The sequence below is a fragment of the Leptonychotes weddellii genome, chromosome X (assembly GCF_054177405.1).
Source record: "Leptonychotes weddellii isolate Sample4059 chromosome X, ASM5417740v2, whole genome shotgun sequence".
Taxonomy (NCBI): domain Eukaryota; kingdom Metazoa; phylum Chordata; class Mammalia; order Carnivora; family Phocidae; genus Leptonychotes; species Leptonychotes weddellii.
In genome coordinates, this window is record NC_138385.1 from 62,313,969 (window position 1) to 62,333,718 (window position 19,750).

The 19,750-nt window shown below is 38.5% G+C and overlaps 1 protein-coding gene across 1 annotated transcript in view; it reads right to left on the reverse strand.

The window, feature by feature from the left end:
- Nucleotides 1-18,669, reverse strand: part of ZC3H12B (zinc finger CCCH-type containing 12B) — a 60,854-nt gene extending 42,185 nt beyond the window's left edge. The window contains exon 1 of the mRNA XM_081807948.1: nucleotides 17,912-18,669. Coding sequence (XP_081664074.1) covers nucleotides 17,912-18,519 — 608 coding nt within the window. The 5' untranslated portion in view covers nucleotides 18,520-18,669. The remainder of the gene's footprint in view (nucleotides 1-17,911) is intronic.
- Nucleotides 18,670-19,750: the final 1,081 nt, after the last annotated feature.

Consider the following 19,750-nt stretch of genomic DNA (forward strand, 5'->3'; position numbering starts at 1 on the left):
GTACTCTTAAAACTATAAAACACTGATGAAATAAATTGAACAGGACACAAAGAAATGGGAAAACATTCCATGCTCATAGATTGGAAGAACAAATATTGTGAAAATGTCTATACTACCAAAAGTAATCTACAAGTTTAATGTGATCCTTATCAAAATACCACCATCACTTTTCACAAAGCTAGAATGAACAATCCCAAAATTTGTATGGAACCACAAAAGAAATCTTGATAAAGATAAGCAAAGCTGGACACATCACATTTCTGGACTTCAAGTTGTATTACAAAGCTGTAGTGATCAAGACAGTATCATACTGACACAAAAATAGATACATAGATCCATGGAACAGAATAGAGAACCCAGAAATGGACCTACAACTATATGGCCAACTAATCTTTGACAAAGTAAGAAAAATATCCACTGGAGAGAAGACAGTCTCTTCAACACATGGTGCTGGGAAAACTGGATGGCAACATGTGAAAGAATGAAACTGGGCCACTTTTTTACACCATACACAAAAATAAATTCAAAGTGGATGAAAGATCTAAACATGAGGCAGGAAACCATCAAAATCCTAGAGTAGAACACAGGCAGTAACCTCTTTGACATCAGCCTTAGCAAGCTGTTACTAGATATGTTTCCTGAAGAAAGGGAAACAAAAGCAAAAATAAACTATTGGGACTTCATCAAGATAAAAACTTCTGAATTAATCAATGAATAATTGAATTTTAAAATGGACAGAAGATATTTCCCCAAAGAAGACATACAGATGGCCAAAAGACACATGAAAAGATGGTCAGTATCACTCATCATCAGGGAAATGCAAATCATAATTACAATGAGATATCACCTCTCACCTCTCAGAGTGGCTAAAATGAAAAACATATGGAGACTACAGCCATACCACCCTGAACGCGCCCGATCTCGTCTGAAAAACATATGGAACACCAAGTGTTGGTGAGGATGTGGAGAAAAAGGAACTCTCTTGCACTGTTGGTTGGAATGCACTCTGGTGCAGCCACTCTGGAAAACAGTACAGAGTTTCATCAAAAAGTTCAAAATAAAACTACCCTATGATGTAGTAATCGCCCTGCTGGATATTTACCCCCAATATACAAAAACACTAATTCAAAGGGATACATGCACCCCAGTGTTTATTTTAACTTGATTTACAATAGCCAAATTATGGAAGCAACTCAAGTGTCTATCAATAGATCAGTGGATAAAGTAGATGTGGCATATGTAAACAATGAAATATTATTCAGCCCTTGGAAAGAATGAAATCTTGCCATTTCCAACTACATGGATAGGGCTAACGAGTATAATGCAAAGGGAAATAAGTCAGTGAGAGAAAGACAAATACCGTATGATTTCACTTATATGTGAAATTTAAGAAGTAAAACAAATAAGTAATGGAAAAAGAGAGAGAGAAAGAGAGAAACCAAGGAACAGACTCTTAACTAGAGAACAAACAGATAATTATCTGTTTATCAGAGGGAAAGTGGGTGGAAGGATGGGTGAAATAGGTGATGGGGATTATAGAGTGCACTTGTCAATGAGCACCAGTTGATGTATGCAATTGTTGAATTACTATATTGTACACCTGAAACTAATATAACAGTATATGTTAACTATAATGGAATTAAAATAAAATAAGATAAAATAAAATAGGGGCGCCTGGGTGGCTCAGTTGTTAAGTGCCTGCCTTCGGCTCAGGTCATGATCCCAGGGTCCTGGGATCGAGCCCCACATCGGGCTCCCTGCTCGGCGGGAAGCCTGCTTCTCCCTCTCCCACTCCCCCTGCTTGTGTTCCCTCTCTCACTGTGTCTCTCTCTGTCAAATAAATAAATAAAATCTTTAAAAAAAAAAAAGATAAAATAAAATAAAAATTAATGATCTAAATGTCAGACCTGAATCTATTAAACTCTTTAAAGAAAACATAGGCATTAAACTCTTGATAGGCTTTAGGTATATTGTTCTGGAGCTGTCTTCTCAGGTAAGAGAAACAAAAACAAAATATTTTGGACTACATCAAACTGAAAAAACTGCTCCACAGCAGAGGAAACTGTCAACGAAACAAAACAAAAAGTTAACCTACTGAATGGAAGAAGATATTAGCAAATGATATATCTGGTAAATGGTTGATTTCCAAAATATATTAAAAAAACTCATAGAACTCAGTGCTAAAATAACAACAAATAGTTTTATTAAAAATGGGTAAGAGACCTGAATAGACATTTTTTCAAAGATATCCAGATGACTAACAGACACATGAAAAGATGCTCATCATCACTAGTCATCAAGGATATGTAAATCAAAACCACAATGAGATATCACTCCACACCATTTAGAATGGCTAGTGTCTAAATGACAAGAAATAGCAAGTATTGACAAAGATGTGAAAAAAAAAAGAACGCTTGTGCACTGTTGGTAGAAATGTAAATTGGGGCAGCTACTATGGATAACAGTATGGAGGTTCCTCAAAAAATTAAAATTAGAAATACCACACAATCCAGTTTTTCTATCTCTGGGTACTTACCCAAAGAAAATGAAAACACTAATCAAAAAGACCTATGTACCCCTATGTTCATTGCAGCATTATTTACAACAGGCAAGACATGAAAGCAACCTAAATGTCCATCAATAGATGAATGGATAAAGATGTGATACACACACACACACACACACACACACACGGTGTGTGTGGGGGAGAGATACAGGAATATTACTCAGTCATAAAAAATAGTTAAATCTTGCTATTTGTGACAACATGAATGAAACTAGAAGGTATTATGCTAAGTGAAATAAGTAAGACAGAGGAAGATAAATGCCATATGAATTCACTGATATGTAAAATATAAAGAAACATAATAAATGAACAAATAAAACAAAATAGAAACTGAGAGAAAGAACAAACTGTTGGTTTCTAGAGGGGTGGGTGGGTAGGGGATGGACAAAATAAGTGAAAGGGATTAAGAGATACAACATTCCAGTTATAAAATAAATAAGACATGAGAATGTAATGTACACCATAGGGAATATAGCCTATAATATTGTAATGACTTTGTAGGATGATAGATGGTAAGTAGGCTTATTGTGGTGACCATTTTGTAATGTATATAAGTAACAAATCACTATGTTGTACACCTGCAACTAATACAATATTGTATTGTATTGTCAATTATTCTTCAAAAAACATCTTTCATCTTTATAAGAGTAATATATATTTATATTATAAAATGTAGAAAATACATAAAATATAAAGAAAAATCCTTGTGGGATCTGTTTTACTACCTCTCAGAGACAAGCACTGTTAATATTTTGATACATCTGTATTCTGATATAAATTTTGAACATACTGAAAATTATCATGTTAAAAAAATGTAAAATGCCTATAGTATTCCATTGAAAGTGTATTAAAATCATGCCATTGGCCCATTCCATGAAGCATACCAAATGCCCAATAGAAATCAGAATTCACTTTCAACATTGATGAAGGTGGCAGTAAATTCCTACAGAAGGGCCCAGTATACAAAGTTTAGTGCCAATAAATATTTGAGGAATGCATAAATGAAAAAAAAAAATACTGGAAAATAAAGTGATTCTTGCAAGATGACCTGTTTTAGTCCCAACCCACAAAATATTATTTTGCAATTTCAAACATTAGGATCTAAAAGCCTATCTAAAATGTAATCTAGGGCACCCGGGTAGCTGAGTTGGTTAAGCATCTGCCTTCGGCTCAGGTCATGATCCCAGGGTCCTGGGATCGAGTCCTGCAACGGGCTCCCTGGGAGCCTGTTTCTCCCTCTGCCTCCCTCTCTCTCTGTCTCTTATGAATAAATAAATAAAATCTTTAAAAAAATAAAATGTAATCTAAAAACCTAGACCTGCAAGTTACCAAGTGTCTTGGTGACAGAATATCTCACTTTGTTCTGTAAACTAGCTTAGATACATATTATGATCCAGGTTCCAAGCCAAATTCTGCCTAGCAGATGGGTCACTGGCATATTCCTCTGCCCTTTTTTTAGGGTTTAAATATTTGGGTTTCACTCAGACTTAAAGAATATGACGGCATTTACATTTGAAAACTTTAATTCCTCTGAAATGGATTTTTCATCCCCAAGGAGGCAGCTCTTACAATGAACATACCCTTTAGGATCTTAGCTTATATCAGTATGTGAATCACAGGTACACCACTACTGCAAATGTTAAGCAAATGTTGTAGATGACAACGCATCATGATTTCAAGGCAGGCTCATATAACATGCTGAGGAACAATAGATGTTAATATGTAGTTTGTCTAAGAAGTACTAATCTAATGATAAAGTTACAGTTAACCAATGGGGAAAACAAGCCAAATTTAGATTATCAGCACTAACAAATTCATAAGCAGACTATGGCACTGAACTTTGACCATGTGAAATGTGATTGCAGGATAAATGGGACTCATCAGTAACTAACCTGTCAGAAAAGGAAAGAGATGCTAACAAGGATGCAGCTGGTAATTTTAGAAAATCATGTGGTTCACTATGTACTATTTTAATATGCTCCTAAAAATAAGGTTTAGTACTGTTTTTTTTTCTGCTTTATTTAAATTGTGTGAGGCATCTTTAATTTAGCAAAGCAACTCCTACAAAAAACAAAAGATCATCTTCCCATCAGTATGACAGTATGCTACTGGCATAGACTAGATATGTTGAAACTAATTGCCTTGGTAATTAATCTCTTCAGTATTCCTTACAAAGCAAAGGAACCATACTACAGTGTCTTTTATAACCAGCAATCCTTGAACAGAAGTCCAAAAATAAGGGAGGTCTTATATCACCATGAAGTCAAAGTCCTCAAGGAAGTCCTGGGTTCTTATCATCCCTACATTCAAAACAAAAAACACTTAAAGAAATATAGGCTTTGGGAAACTGGTCTAATCTAAGGTGTTTTGGAGGGTCTAGTTTGGCAAGAGGTTGAGTTTGGCAGATCCCATACCTCTTCCCTCAGAAATTACTCCAGTTTATGCCTATTAGGAGAAGAGCAGAGTTACCATTGGCCCTTTGAACATAGAAATCACACTCTGCTTTTCGCTGGCCCACTGTATCATTCTGATTACTTTCATATTGTGTACAGGCCATTTAATATTCTTGTTACTATGCTTCTAGTTTTCCCTAAGTAAAAAAGGGGAGAGGGCTCACATGCTTTACCAACCTTGTGACTATGCTGTCATGATTTAAAGGTTTGGAAAAGGAAATCTTAAATGTATTCTCTGCTACCAGGAAGAATGTCAAATATTCTTTTTGTTTTTTAAAGATTGTATTTATTTATTTGAGAGAGAGAGTGACACAGAGAGAGAGAGAGCATGAGCTGGGGGAGGAGCTGAGGGACAAGCAGACTCCCCACTGACCAGGGAGCCTGAGGCAAGGCTTGATCACAGGATCCTGAGATCATGACCTGAGCTGAAGTCAGACACTTAACCAAATGAGGCATCCAGGCACACCTCAAATATTCTTTTTTTTTTTTAATTTTTATGTTATGTTAGTCACCATACAGTACATCATTAATTTATTCTTAATAACACTAATAGCCACATACTATTGCATTATATTGTCAAAGAAGCATTGGAGTCAGATTCAGATTTCAATACAAGCATTGTCATTTATTACTGGCATAACCTTGGGCAGTTTCTCAACCTCTCTGAACCTGAGTCTCCTCACCTGCAAAAATGAGCCTAATTAGTCTGTTCTTGTAGGGTTTTTGGTGAGAATTAAATCATGTATGCAAAAGTGCCTAGCACTTATAGTGATGAGCACTGGTTGTTATAAGTAAGTGATGAATCACTAAATTCTACACTTGAAACTAACATTACACTATATTAACTAACTGGAATTTAAATAAAAACTTGAAAAAAAAAGAAAAAAAGAACAGATGTTTATAAATATTAGTTTCATTTCATTCATTTGAAACCAGAAGATGTAAGTTCAAGTTCTCACTTTGCTATGTTACTAGCATTAGCAAATGACCTCAAGAAAATGGAAAAAGAAGTTGTGATATATATGTACAATGGAATATTAGGTAGCCATCAACAAATCAAATCTTGCCATTTGCAACAATGTGGATTGAACTAGAGGGTATTATGCTAAGCGAAATAAGTCAAACAGAAAAAGACAACTATCATATGATCTCATTGATATGTAGAATTCTTTATTTTTTTATGCCAGGAATTTATCAGAATCACCGGAGAAAATTTTTCTTATTATTTTGTTCAATTAGCCAACATACAGTACATCATTAGTTTTGATGTAGTGTTCAACAATTCATTAGTTGCATATAACATACAGTGCTCATCACAACACGTGTCCTCATTAATACCCATCACCTGGGTACCCCATCCCCCACCCCCTCCTTTCTGTAACCCTTAGTTTGTTTCCCAGAGTCCACAGTCTCTCGTGATTTGTCTCCCTCCCTGATTTATTCCCATTCTGTTTTTCCTCCCTTCCCCTATGGTCCTCCAAGCTATTGCTTATGTTCTGCATATAAGTGAAACCATATGATAATTGTCTTTCTCTGCTTGACTTATTTCACTTAGCATAATCCCCTCCAGTTCCATCCATGTCAATACAAATGGTAGGTATTCATCTTTCTTGATGGCTGAGTAATATTCAATTGTATATATGAACCACATCTTCTTTATCTATTCATCTCTTGAAGTATATCTTTGCTCCTTCCACAGTTTGGCTATTACGGACATTGCTGCTATGAACATTGGGGTGCATAGGGCCCTTCTTTTCACTACATCTGTATCTTTGGGGTAAATCCCCAGTAGTGCAATTGCTGGGTTGTGGGGTAACTCTATTTTTAACTTCTTGAGGAACCTCCATACTGTCTTCCAGAGTGGCTGTACCAGTTTGCATTCCCACAGTGTAAGAGGGTTTCCCTTTCTCCAAAACCTCTCAAGCATTTGTTGTTCCCTGCCTTGTTAATTTTTGCCATTCTAACTGGTGTAAGGTAGTATTTCACTATAGTTTTGATTTGTATTTGCCTGATGGCTAGTGATATTGTGCATTTTTTCATGTGTCAGTTGGCCATTTGTATGTCTTCTTTGGAGAAGTGTCTGTTCATGTCTTCTGCCCATTTCTTGACTGGATTTTTTTTTTTGGGGGGGGGTGTTGAGTTTGAGAAGTTCTTTATAGATTCTGCATACCAGCCCTTTAGCTGATATGTCATTTGCAAATATCTTCTCCCATTCCATGGGTTTTCTCTTAGTTTGTTGACTGTTTCCTTTGCCGTGCAGAAGCTTTTTATCTTGATGAAGTCCCAATAGTTCATTTTTGCTTTTGTTTCCCTTGCCTTTGGAGACATATCTAGCAAGAAGTTGCTGTGATCGAGGTCAAAGAAGTTGCTGCCTGTGTTCTCCTCTAGGATTTTGATAGATTTCTGTCCTCCTTTTAGGTCTTTCATCATTTTGAGTGTATCTTTGTGATTTGTGTAAGAGAATGGTCCAATTTCATTCTTCTACATGTGGCTCAGCTCTTTCCACAGTTTGGCTATTGTGGACATTGCTGCTATGAACATTGGGGTGCATATGGCCCTTCCTTTCACTACATCTGTGTCTTTGGGGTCAATACCCAGGAGTGCAATTGCTGGGCCATGGGGTAGCTCTATTTTTAATTTTTTGAGGAACATCTACACTGTTTTCCGAAGTGGCTGTACCAACTTGCATTCCCACCAACAGTGTAAGAGAGTTCCCCTTTATCCACAACCTCTCCAACATTTGTTGTTTCTTACCTTCTCAATTTTTGCCATTCTAACTGGTGTAAGGTGGTATCTCAGGATGGTTTTGATTTGAATTTCCCTGATGGCTAATGATGATGAACATTTTTTCATGTGTCTGTTAGCCATTTGTATGTCTTCTTTGGAGAAGTGTCTGTTCATGTTTTCTGCCCATTTTTTGACTTGATTATTTGTTTTTTGAGTGTTGAGTTTGAGAAATTCTTTATAGATCTTGGATACCATCCCTTTATCTGTAGTGTCATTTGCAAATATCTTCTCCCATTCCGTGAGTTGCCTCTTTGTTTTCCTGACTGTTTCCTTTGCTGTGCAGAAGCTTCTTATCTTGATGAAGTCCCAAAAGTTCATTTTTGCTTTTGTTTCACTAGCCTTTGGAGATGTATCTTGAAAGAAGTAGCTGTGGCTGATGTCAAAGAGGTTACTGCCTATGATTTCCTCTAGGATTTTGATGGATTCCTGTCTCACATGGAGGTCTTTCATCCATTTTGAGTTTATCTTTGTGCATGGTGTTAAAAAATGGTTGAGTTTCATTCTTCTGCATGTGGCTGTCCAATTTTCCCAGCACCATTTATTGAAGAGACTGTTTTCCATTGCATATTTTTTCTTGCTTTGTCTAAGATTAGATGACCATAGAGTTGAGGGTCCATATCTGGGTTCTCTATTCTCTTCCATTGGTCTATGTGTCTGTCTTTGTGCCAGTACCATGCTGCCTTGGTGATCACAGCTTTGTAATATAGCTTGAAATCGGGCAACCTGATGCCCCCAGCTTTGTTATTTTTTCAACATTTCCATGGCGATTCGGGGTCTTTTCTGATTCCATACAAATTTTAAGATTGTTTGTTCCAGCAATTTGAAAAATGTCATTGGAATTTTGATCGGGATGGCATTGAAGGTATAGATTGCTCTGGGTAGCATAGACGTTTTAACAATGTTATTCTTCTGATCCATGGGCATGGAATATTTTTCCATCTTTTTGTGTCTTCTTCAATTACTTTCATGAGTGTTCTGTAGTTCTTAGAGTATAGATTTTTACCTCTTTGGTTAGGTTTATTCCGAGGTATCTTATGGTTTTTGGTGCTATTGTAAATGGAATCCTTTCTCTAATTTCTCTTTCTACAGTTGCATTGTTAGTGTATAAGAAAGCAACTGATTTCTGTGCATTGATTTTGTATCCTGCCACATTACTGAATTGCTGTTTGTGTTCTAGTAATTTGGGGGTGTTGGAGTCTGTTGGGTTTTCCACATAAAGTATCATGTCATTTGTGAAAAGAGAGAGTTTGACTTCTTCTTTGCCAATTTGAATATCTTTTATTTCTTTTTGTTTTCTGATTGCTGTGGCTAGGACTTCTAGTACTATGTTGAACAATAGTGGCAAGAGTGGGCATCCTTGATGTGATCCTGATCTTAAGGGAAAGGTTCTCAGCTTTTCTCCACGAAGATGATATTCACTGTGGGTTTTTCATAGGTGAATTTTATAAACTGAGGAATGTTACCTCTATCCCTATACTCTGAAGAGTTTTAATCAGGAACGAATGCTGTATTTTGTCAAATGCTTTTTCTGCATCAATTGAGAGGACTATATGGTTCTTCTCCCTCCTCTTATTAATGTGTTCTATCACACTGATTGATTTGCGAATGTTGAACCACACTTGCATCTCGGGGATAAATCCCACTTGGTCATGGTACATGATCTTTTTAATGTATTGTTGGGTGCTATTAGTTAAGATTTTGTTGAGGATTTTGTAATCCATATTCATCAGGGATATCGATCTGAAATTCTCCTTTTAATGGGGTCTTTGCCTTGTTTGGAGATTAAGGTAATTCTGGCTTCATAGAATGAGTCTGGAAGCTTTCCTTCTCTTTCTATTTTTGGAAACAGCTTCAGGATAATGGGTATTATTACTTCTTTGAATGTTTGGTAGAATTCCCCAGAGAATCCCTCAGGCCCTGGACTCTTGTTTTCTGGGAGGTTTATGATCACTGCTTCAATCTTGTTACTGGTTATTGGCCTAGTCAGGTTGTCAGTTTCTTCCTGTTTCAGTCTTGGTAGTTTACAGGTTTCCAGGGAGGCATCCATTTCATCCAGGTTGGTCAGCTTATTGGCATATAGTGGTTGATAATAATTTCTAAGAATTCTTTCTATTTCCTTGGTGTTAATCGTGATCTCTGCCCTTTCATTCATAATTTTATTAATTTGGGTCCTTTCTCTTTTCTTTTGGATAAGTCTGGCCAGTGGTTTATTGATCTTATTAATTATCTCAAAGAACCAATTTCTAGTTTTGTTGATCTGATCTACTGTGTTTCTGGTTTCTAACTCATTGGTCTCTGCTCTCATCTTAATTATTTCTCTTCTAATGTGTGACTTAGGCATCGTTTCTTCATTTTCCCTAGTTCTTTAAGGTGTAAAGTTAGATGGTGAATTCAGGATTTTTCTATTTTTTTGAGTGAGGCTTAGATGGCTATGTATTTCCCCCTTAGGACTGCCTTTGCAGTATCTTATAGGTTTTGGACCAATGTGTTTTTGTTCTCATTGGTTTCCGTGAATTGTTTAAGTTCTTCTTTGATTTCCTGGTTGACTCAAACATTCTTGAGCAGAGTGGTCTTTAGCTTCCAAGTGTTTGAATTTCTGCCATTTTTTTTTTCTTGTGATTGAGTTCCAGTTTTAAAGCATTATGGTCTGAGAACATGCAGGGAATAATCTCAGTCTTTTGGTATCAGTTGAGACCTGATTTGTGACCCATTATGTGGTCTATTCTGGAGAAAGTTCCATGTGTGCTCGAGAAGAATGAGCATTCTTTTATTTTAGGGTGGAATGTTCTGTATATATCTATGAGGTCCATCTAGTCCAGTGTGTCATTCAAACTTGTTTCTTTGTTGATTTTCTGCTTAGATGATCTGTCTATTGCTGAGAGTGGAGTACTGAGGTCTCCTACAATTAACGTATAGTTATGAATATGACTCTTTATTTTGCTAAACAGTTGTCTTATGTAGATGGCTGCTTCCATGTTGGGGGCGTAGATATTTACAATTGTTAGATCTTCTTGTTGGATAGACCCTTTAAGAATGATATAGTGTCCTTCTGTGTCTCTAAGTACAGACTTTAGTTTAAAATCTAACTTGTCTGATATAAGAATTGCTACCCCAGCTTTCTTTTGAGGTCCGCTGGCATGGAAGATGGATCTCCATCCCTTTACTTTCAGTCTGGATGTATCTTTAGGTTCAAAATGAATCTCTTGTAGACAGCATATGGATGGGTCCTGTTTTTTCATCCAATTTGCAGCCCTGTGACTTTTTATGGGAGCATTTAGGCCATTCACGTTGAGAGTGATTATTGAAAGATATGAAATAATTGTCATCATGTTGCCTGTGAAGACGTTGTTTTTATAGATTGTCCCTGTAAATTTCTGTTGTATATCACTCTTGGGGTCTTTCTCCTTTTATAGAATCCCCCTTTAATATTTCTTGCAGGGCCAGCTTAGTCGTCACATATTCTTTCAGTTTCTGCTGGCCTTGGAAGCTCTGCATCTCTCCATCCATTCTAAATGACAGCCTTGCTGGATAAAGTATTCTTGGCTGCATGTTTTCTCGTTTAGTACCCTGAATATGTCTTGCCAGGCTTTTCTGGCTTGCCAGGTCTCTGTGGATAGGTCTGACGTAATTCTGATGTTCCTTCCTCTGTATGCAAGGAATCTCTTCCCCCTAACTGCCCTTAAGATGTTTTCCTTGATTCTAAGATTTGCGAGTTTTACTATTACATGCTGGGGTGTTGGCCTGCTTTCTTTGATCTCAGGAGGGGTCCTCTCTGCCTAGAGGACACGAATGTTTTTTTCATTCCCCAGATTAGAGAAGTTCTCAACTACGATTTGCTCAAATATATATCTAGTCCTCTCTCTCTCTCCACCCCCTCAGGGATTCCAGAATTCTGACACTAGAACGTTTCATGGTGTCACTTATTTCTCTGATTCTATTTTCATGGATTCTGAGTTGTTTTTCCCTGGCCTCCTCTTTTCCCTTTTTATCTATTAAATTGTCCTTCAGGTCAATAATTCGTTCTTCTGCCTCACTTACCCTAGCTCTTAGATTATCTAGATTAGATTGGATCTCATTGATAGCATTTTTAGGTTCTGCCATTTCAGCTCTCATTTCTGCCTTAGACTCTATGTTGCCATTAATTGATTTCTCCATTCTAGCTATTGTCTTCACAATTGCTAGCCTGGATTCCATCTCCGACATCTTGGTTATATCTGAATCCATTTGTGAATCTGTGGCAGATGTCATAATCCTGATTCTTTCTTATTTTGGGGGTTCCTTCTCTTAGTCATTCTGTTGCTGGGTGGTTGAGGGAACATATAGAGTCTAAATTAATGACCACAACCCAAGGAAGAGGCACCTGTTTTCTAGGGACCTTAGGGTTTCTGGTATCTTGTTTTCCCAGCCTGTCTTCTGGAGTAGGTGCCTGCCGTGCTGTTCCTTAGGCAACCCTGTTTTGGCAGAGATGCCCTGCCTCTTGTGGCAGGGTTGGGGTCAGTGAAGACCGCTTTTGGGGGCTTTTGTTCTCTGGCTGCTTTCCCTGGTGGCTTTCTGTGTCTCTTCCGAGAGTCAGAGCAGAAGAGACCATTTCCAACCCTCTGCCTCAGAGCAGAGAGATCACAGTCTGTTCTTCAGTGAGCTCTCCAAGCCACACTATCTCCATTTCTCTCTGTGCTGCTAAAAACTGCAGTCCTGGATTGTGTGCCCCTCAGCAGCACTCCCAGTCCTCGCCTCCAGGTCAGGGCATGTCTCTGCCCTTTGTGCTTCTAAAACTGCTAGCCGCCCCCAGTTTGCACACGGAGCCCCACCGCTCCGTGTTTCCATCAGGGGGGGTTGACCTAAAGTCCTTTCCCTGCCGCTACCAGTCTGCAAGTCTGTGCCTCGTCCCCAGTGTGGGAGGCTATCACTCACTGGGGGTGTAGGATCCCCATGGCTGGCTCCCTCCCCCTTCTGTTTATCCTCTGATATCTGCCCGCAGAATCACAGCTCCCCTCTTTGTACCTTGAAGCCAACTGCCTGCGATATTCTGTTTGTAGAAATCCAGATCTATGTTCCTACATCTCAGCCTGATTTTGTGGGTGTTCAGAGTGGTCTGGTAGATATCCAGCTCAATTCCGGGGACCGGGTGGAATAGGGTCCCCTACTCCTCTGCCATCTTTCCCCCCACTCTCCTATCAATATGTTTCTTTATTTTAGTTATTAATTGATTTATATAATTGGCAGCTCCCATGTTGGGGGCATAGATATTTACAATTATTAGATCTTCTTGTTGGATAGACTCTTAAGTATGATATAGTGTCCTTCTCCACCTCTTACTACAGTCCTTGGTTTAAATGTATGGTGATTAACATAACATAATAAAATAAAAATAGATAAATAAAATCTAATTTGTCTGATATGAGGATCACTACCCCAGCTTTCTTTTGAGGTCCTTTGGCATGGTAAATTTTTCTCCATCCCTTCACTTTCAATCTGGAGGTGTCATTAGGTTCAAAATGAGTCTCTTGTAGATAGCTTATGGATGAGTCCTCCTTTTTTATCCAATCTGAAACCTTGTGTCTTTTTATGGGAGCATTCAGTCCATTTATATTCAGAGTAACTATTGAAAGATATGAATTTAGTATCATTGTATTACCTGTAAATTCCCCATTTCTGTAGATGGGCTTTGTTTCTTTCTGGTCTATATTACTCTTGGGGTCTCTCTTCACTTACAGAATCCCCCTTAATATTTCTTGATGGTCTGCTTGGTGGTTACATATTCTTTCAGTTTCTGCCTGTCCTGGAATCTCTTTATCTCTCTGAATACAGCTTTGCTGGATAAAGTATTCTTGTCTTGCCGAATGACAGCCTTGCTGGATAAAGTATTCTTGTCTGTATGTTTTTTCATTTAGTACCCAGAATATGTTTTGCTAGCCCTCTCTGGCTTGCCACGTTTCTGTGGCTAGGTCTGATGTTATTCTCATGTTCCTCCCTTGATATGTAAGGAACCTTGTTTCCCTAGCTACTCTCAGGATAGTTTCTTTGGCTGTATGATTTGCAAGCTTATCTATTATATGTTGGGGTGATGATCTATTTTTATTGATTTTGGGAAGGATCTCTCTACCTCTTAGACATGAATGCTTGTTTCTTTCTCCAAATTAGTGAAGTTCTCAGCTATGATTTACTCAAATATACTTTCTAGCCCTCTCTCTCATTTACCCTGGCTGTTAGAGTATCCAGTTTAGACTGCATCTCATTCACAGCATTTTAAAGTTCATCCTGATTAGTCTCATTTCCACCCTTATAGATTCTATATTGTCACTAATGCTTTATTCAAGCCTCGCTATTGACTTTATGATTGCTATCCTGAATTCTATCTCTGAATCTTGCTTATATCCATATTGATAATCTCTGTGGCAGAGAACACCCTCTCTGGTTCTTTTTTGTGTGAGTTCTTCCTTGTCATTCTGTCCAGAGAACAATGGGTGGGCGAATGAACAGAGTCCAAAATATCAACCACATCCCAAGCAAGTTGCACCCTAGCAACATCCTGAGTAGTTGGAAGCCACCACAGAAAAACAAAGCCAAAATGAAACACAAGAATAAATTTTTTTTAAAAAAGGGGGGGAAGGTAAGAGAGATTATAATTTTGCAGTGTGGACTAAGCAGGGTGTTCCACTTGTTCCTGGGTGAATTTTGGTCTGTGTGTTAGAAGACATTACATCCCAAAATTGCAACAAAAGTAAAACTTATGGGATGCCTGGGTGGCTCAGTTGGTTAAGCATCTGCCTTTGGCTCAGGTCATGATCCCAGGGTCCTGGGATCAAGTCCTGCATTGGGCTCCTTGCTCAGCAGGGAGCTTCTTTCTCCCTCTGCCTGCCAATCTCTGACAAATAAATAAAATCTTTAAAAAGTAAAACTTATATATATGTATATATATATAAAGATAAAATTGAATAGAGTGAAAAAAGGAGTAAAATGAAGCATATATCTATAAAAAAGATAGGTGTGAAAAAATACAAGTTAAAAAGTGACTATGAAATATAAGTTGGTATAATAAGCATCTAGTTGAAATGAGAAAAAAGAAAAAGAAAAAAAGAGAAAAAGCATAAGAAAAAGAAAAAAAAGAAAAGGAGAATTTTATCTGAACAATAAATGAGTCGTGAGGCAACACCTGGAGCTCAATATACTATTTTCCCCCGGCATTGAAATTTTACAGTCTTATGGGATCCATAGACTTGTTGTCCACCTGTTCTTCCAGACTGTCTTCTAGGGTAAGGGCCTGCTGCGGTGTTTCTCAGGTATCCCTGCCTGGGCAGAGTTGTCCCACCCCCTGTCAGGGGGATGGGCTCAGTGCAAACTGGTTCTCTGTGTGGCTTTTTTTCCCTGGAGTCTTTCCACACCTCTTCAGAGGATCAGAGCAAAAATGGCTGCACCCAAATCTCTGGCCCAGAGCAGAAAGATCACAGCCTGGCCTCTTTAATAAACGCTCCAGGATAAACAGTCTCCACTTCTGTATGTGCTGAAAACTGCAGCCTCCCACGGCATGCACCCACTTCAACTCTCTCAGAGGTAGTCCCAGGGGCCAGGGAATGCCACTGACCTTTTTGAGTCTAAAACCATGAGTGGCCATGGGGTCTCGTGCACACACTTGAAGCTCCTGGATCATGTCTAGGTGCCACTCTAATGTCCTTTCTGGGCTGCTACTGCCCTGCGAGCTTTGGCACAGTCAGGTGCAGGTTCCAGACTTTTTCAGGCTGCTCAGGAAAAGAGCAATTATTGACCAGCCCAGCTCAGTTTATGGTGATCCAAGCTGAGAATCCCTTCCTGGGCTCACTGACCATAATCTGCTTTCTGGTTCCACTGCTCAGGCACTCTACCAGTTCAGGCACTCCCGTTCGCTCTGTGACTCTTCAGATCCTGAGACCACAGTGCCATGCCCTACCTAGAATTCTGCCTTTTCATTTCCAGAGCCCCTTTCAGAGAGAGATTTCTCTCACTAGAGCAGATTTCTAAGGGTTCTGATTTTGAGCTATGGTGTTATATCACTTTCCAGGAGCCAGCTTATGGAGGTTCCCCCCCTCTTCTGTTTACTTCCAATATCTCCCTACAGATTCATGACTACACACATCCTACCTTGCAAAAAGCAGTAGCTTTTCTGCTTGTAGAAATCCAGATATATATTCTTACATCTCAGGCTGATTTCATGGGTGTTCAAAATGTTTTGATAGATATCGAGCTAAGTTCAGGGGATTAGTTGAAATGGGGTCCCCTACTCCTCTGATATCTTGCCTCCCTCCCCTGATATGTGGAATTTAAGAAAGAAAGCAGAGTATCATAGGGGAAGAGAGGAAAAAAATGAAACAAGATGATACCCGAGAGGGAGACAAACCATAAGAGACTCTTGAACTTAGGAAACAAAATGAGGGCTGCTGCAAGGGAGGGGGGCATAAAACAAGGTCCCTGCCCTCAAGAACAATGGGATAATCAAATGAAAAACTTGCTGGTCTAAGGCTTCTTACTTTTGTTCTGATTGTGTACAGTCTAAGATTCCAGTGAGTTCATCAAGCAATGATAGACTCAGTAGGAAACGGGCTCCTGATCATTGGGAATTTTTTAAAAAAGATTTCTTTATTTCTTTGAGAGAGAGAGCAGGGGGAGGGGAATAGAGGGTGAGAATCTCAATCACACTCCTTGCTGAGTGCAGAGCCTGATGCAGGGCTTGATCTCACAACCCTGATTTCATGACCTGAGCCGAAACCAAGAGTCAGATGTTTAACTGACTGAGCCAACCAGGCGCCCAAACATTCAGAATTTTTAAGCCAAACTGAATGACAACTCATTTTAGAAATGAAAGGAGGTTTTTATTTTGATGAAACCCCAACAGTTTACTTTTGTTTTTGGGAAAAAAAAAAAAGAAATGGAAGAAAGGATTCCTAAAGATCTCTGACATGAAATTTAAAAAATTATATGAGAAAGTATGGAATAAAGTATGAAGGCACTCTTGGTTATGTATTTACTATTGTTCTATAGCAAATCACCACACATTTAGTGTCTTAAAATAACACCAATTTATTTATTTTTAGTTCAAGAGGTCAGAATTCTAAAATCAATGTGCTAACAAGACTGTGTTGTTTCTGCAGACTTCAGGAGAGAATCTGTTTCCTTACCATTTTCAGTTTCAGAGCCTTCCCACATTCCTTAGCTAATGGCTTCCTTCTTACATCACACGACCTCTTGTTTTTGTCATCACATCTCTTACTACTCATTCTTATCCTGCTGCCTACTTCCCTCTTATAAGGACCTTTGTGATTATAGTGAGTCCATCTTGATAAATCAGGATAATTTCACCTATCTCAAATCCTTAACTTAAACCTGCAATGTCCCTTTTACCATGTAAGATAACATATTCACAGATTCCAGAGATTAGGATGTGAACATCTTTAGGGGACTATTATTCAACCTACCATAGGTACTGTAACTTAGAAATAATCATTGGGATTAGAAAAGTCAGGATGGTATTTATGGAGACAGTACATCTTGATGGGTATGAAGATGAGGAGGTCACTCCCAAGTTGGGGAATGACATGAACACAAGCAGTGGGGATAGAAATCAGCATAATTTACATGGAGTTTATTAAAACGACTGATGTAAATGTGGTAGGTGTGAAAAATAAAACCAAATGGGGGGAGAGAAAGGTCAGATCACAAAGCCAGGCAAAGGGATACAAATTTGGTAGAATGGCAATTGGGAGTTACTGCAAGTTCCCAAGTAAGCCCCCAAGTGATGTTATAAAAGCATTCTCAGGATGATTGGTCCAGGCAAGTAGAAGTGGGAGAAGGGACCCCAAGAGGAACAAAGGTTGAATGATTATGTCTCTACTGAAGTATCACTGATGTCTAAGCTGCTTTCAGGGTACCTGAAAACAAATTGCCAACTATTTCAAGGAAGAGAGAAAGGGCCAAGGCAGGATCATTTTAGCCTCTCTCCACCTACAAGAGTACAAGCCATAGACAACAACCAGGGGCCTCTTGTAGCATTTAGCAAAAGAAGATGATTTTTATGAGCTCAGGAAAGTTTTTTTATTTTTATTTTTTTTAAAGAGCAAAAATATGCTACACTTACCTCATTGCCACATTACTTCCATCTATGACAACTGGCCTCAAATTTTCACTGCTGTCTATTTCATCTTCAAGAGACAGCTCAGGGCTTGCGATCTCTCTGGAGCTGGGACCCCGAGGCACTAACAGACTCAAGCTGACCTGCGCTTCCGAATCACCTTTGTTCCCAAGTCTGACAAGCTCTGCCAATACATCATTAATAAGTGATTCTGGGCCCAGCTTGTTCAATACTGATTGAATCTGTGCCTCTGCATAGCCCAGCTTCAGAGCAAAATCCATCTTCGCTTGGTATTCCTTTTCCAAGTCAAGCTTCCCCTCTTGCAGAATGCTGCTCTGGGAGAAGCTTGGATGATCTAAGCAGGGTGATCTATAGAGCTGACGGTGTGGCTTAGAGGGAATTTCTTTTTTTTTCAGCTGAACATCCCCAGGTTGGTAGCTATTGTCATTGTTGCTGCTCTTAAGGCTCATCTGTTCAGGGTCACTTTCAGAGTTTATCCACTCTTCAGAGTCAGCATTACTCTGCTCCATGCTGTCTTGCTTAGACTGTTGTTTCTCTTCCTTGGAGGCATTCTTCTCCATTTTTGGTGTCTCCACTGCAGCCGTGGCCGTCATCCCGTTCGGTGGGCAGTCTGAGGTCTAATCAGCTCTTTTCCTTTTTAGCCTGTTTGGAATCCACATACAGTTACATTCCTTTGTGGTAAAATGTGGTGGTAATGATGGTGCAAGAGTTTGCCTGTTTGGTTTGGTATGTTCAGATGTTACCAGTCCCTACAAATAAACAAACATACCACAATCATGTTTAGTAAAATTCTAGAAAAGCATTTCCAAATGCAAAGGTTTCTTTGTAAGAAACTACAAGCTGTATGACATTTAAATTTTGTGCTTCAAATGATTGGACTCATCTTACAATAAAAAAAGAGAGACTCCCATTCTTTAATAATTCTAGTCATAAAAATTTCAGTGGTGGCAATAATGCTGTAATTCCCCCCTCCCCCCTCACAAAATAAATCAAACTATAGTTAACTGCTAATCATAACAACTTTGAGAAAGAAAAACATGGCATTTCAACAAGGGTCAAGAATATATACATCCTTGAAAAGATTTTCTCTTTTTCTTTCTGCCAGGTAAGTTTTCCCAAATCTCACACCAGATCCTTCTTGCTAAAGCTGAGTTCCACTCCTGAAGAGCATAACATCTCCAGCACTACTCATTGCAAAATATCAGGGACTCTATCTACTGGGTAGAACAGAAAACAATTAAAATATCTTTCAAGCAATTGAAGTAGGGTATAAGGTGACAAGTAAATAGGCATGCTCCAGATTTTTTTTTAAAAGTGTCTGTGTACACTTATGAATTGTATCTGCAGCCTTTTTATTTATTGTAATTGTATTTACTGTATTGTAAAGAGGAGAAAATTAAGTCAACTTGCAAAATAAACCAAAACATTTTTAAAAGAATATTAATTACAAAAGAGAATTAAGGACAATTTTATTTCTGAACTCCTCCTCTCACCTACAGCATCTGTCCCTGCATGTTTGAGTTGTAACTTGGCCAAAGTGTTTTTTTCTCAGTCTGAGCCTTGGTTTCCTCATATATAAAATGAGAATATTGATACTTACCTCACAAGGTAAGGGTTATGTAAGATGAGTAAGGAAAGTGCTTAGAAAAGTGAACAGAACACATAGTAAGTTCTCAATTATGTAAAGGATGTAACAGACACCATCAAAAGATTTTTTTTAAGAAGTCTAACAGCAAGGCAAAGGCTATAGACCTTTGAGCACTGACAAGCTCTTCAGATAGCAGCAGTGTTCACTAATCTAAAACCAGGTTATCTATGTGACCA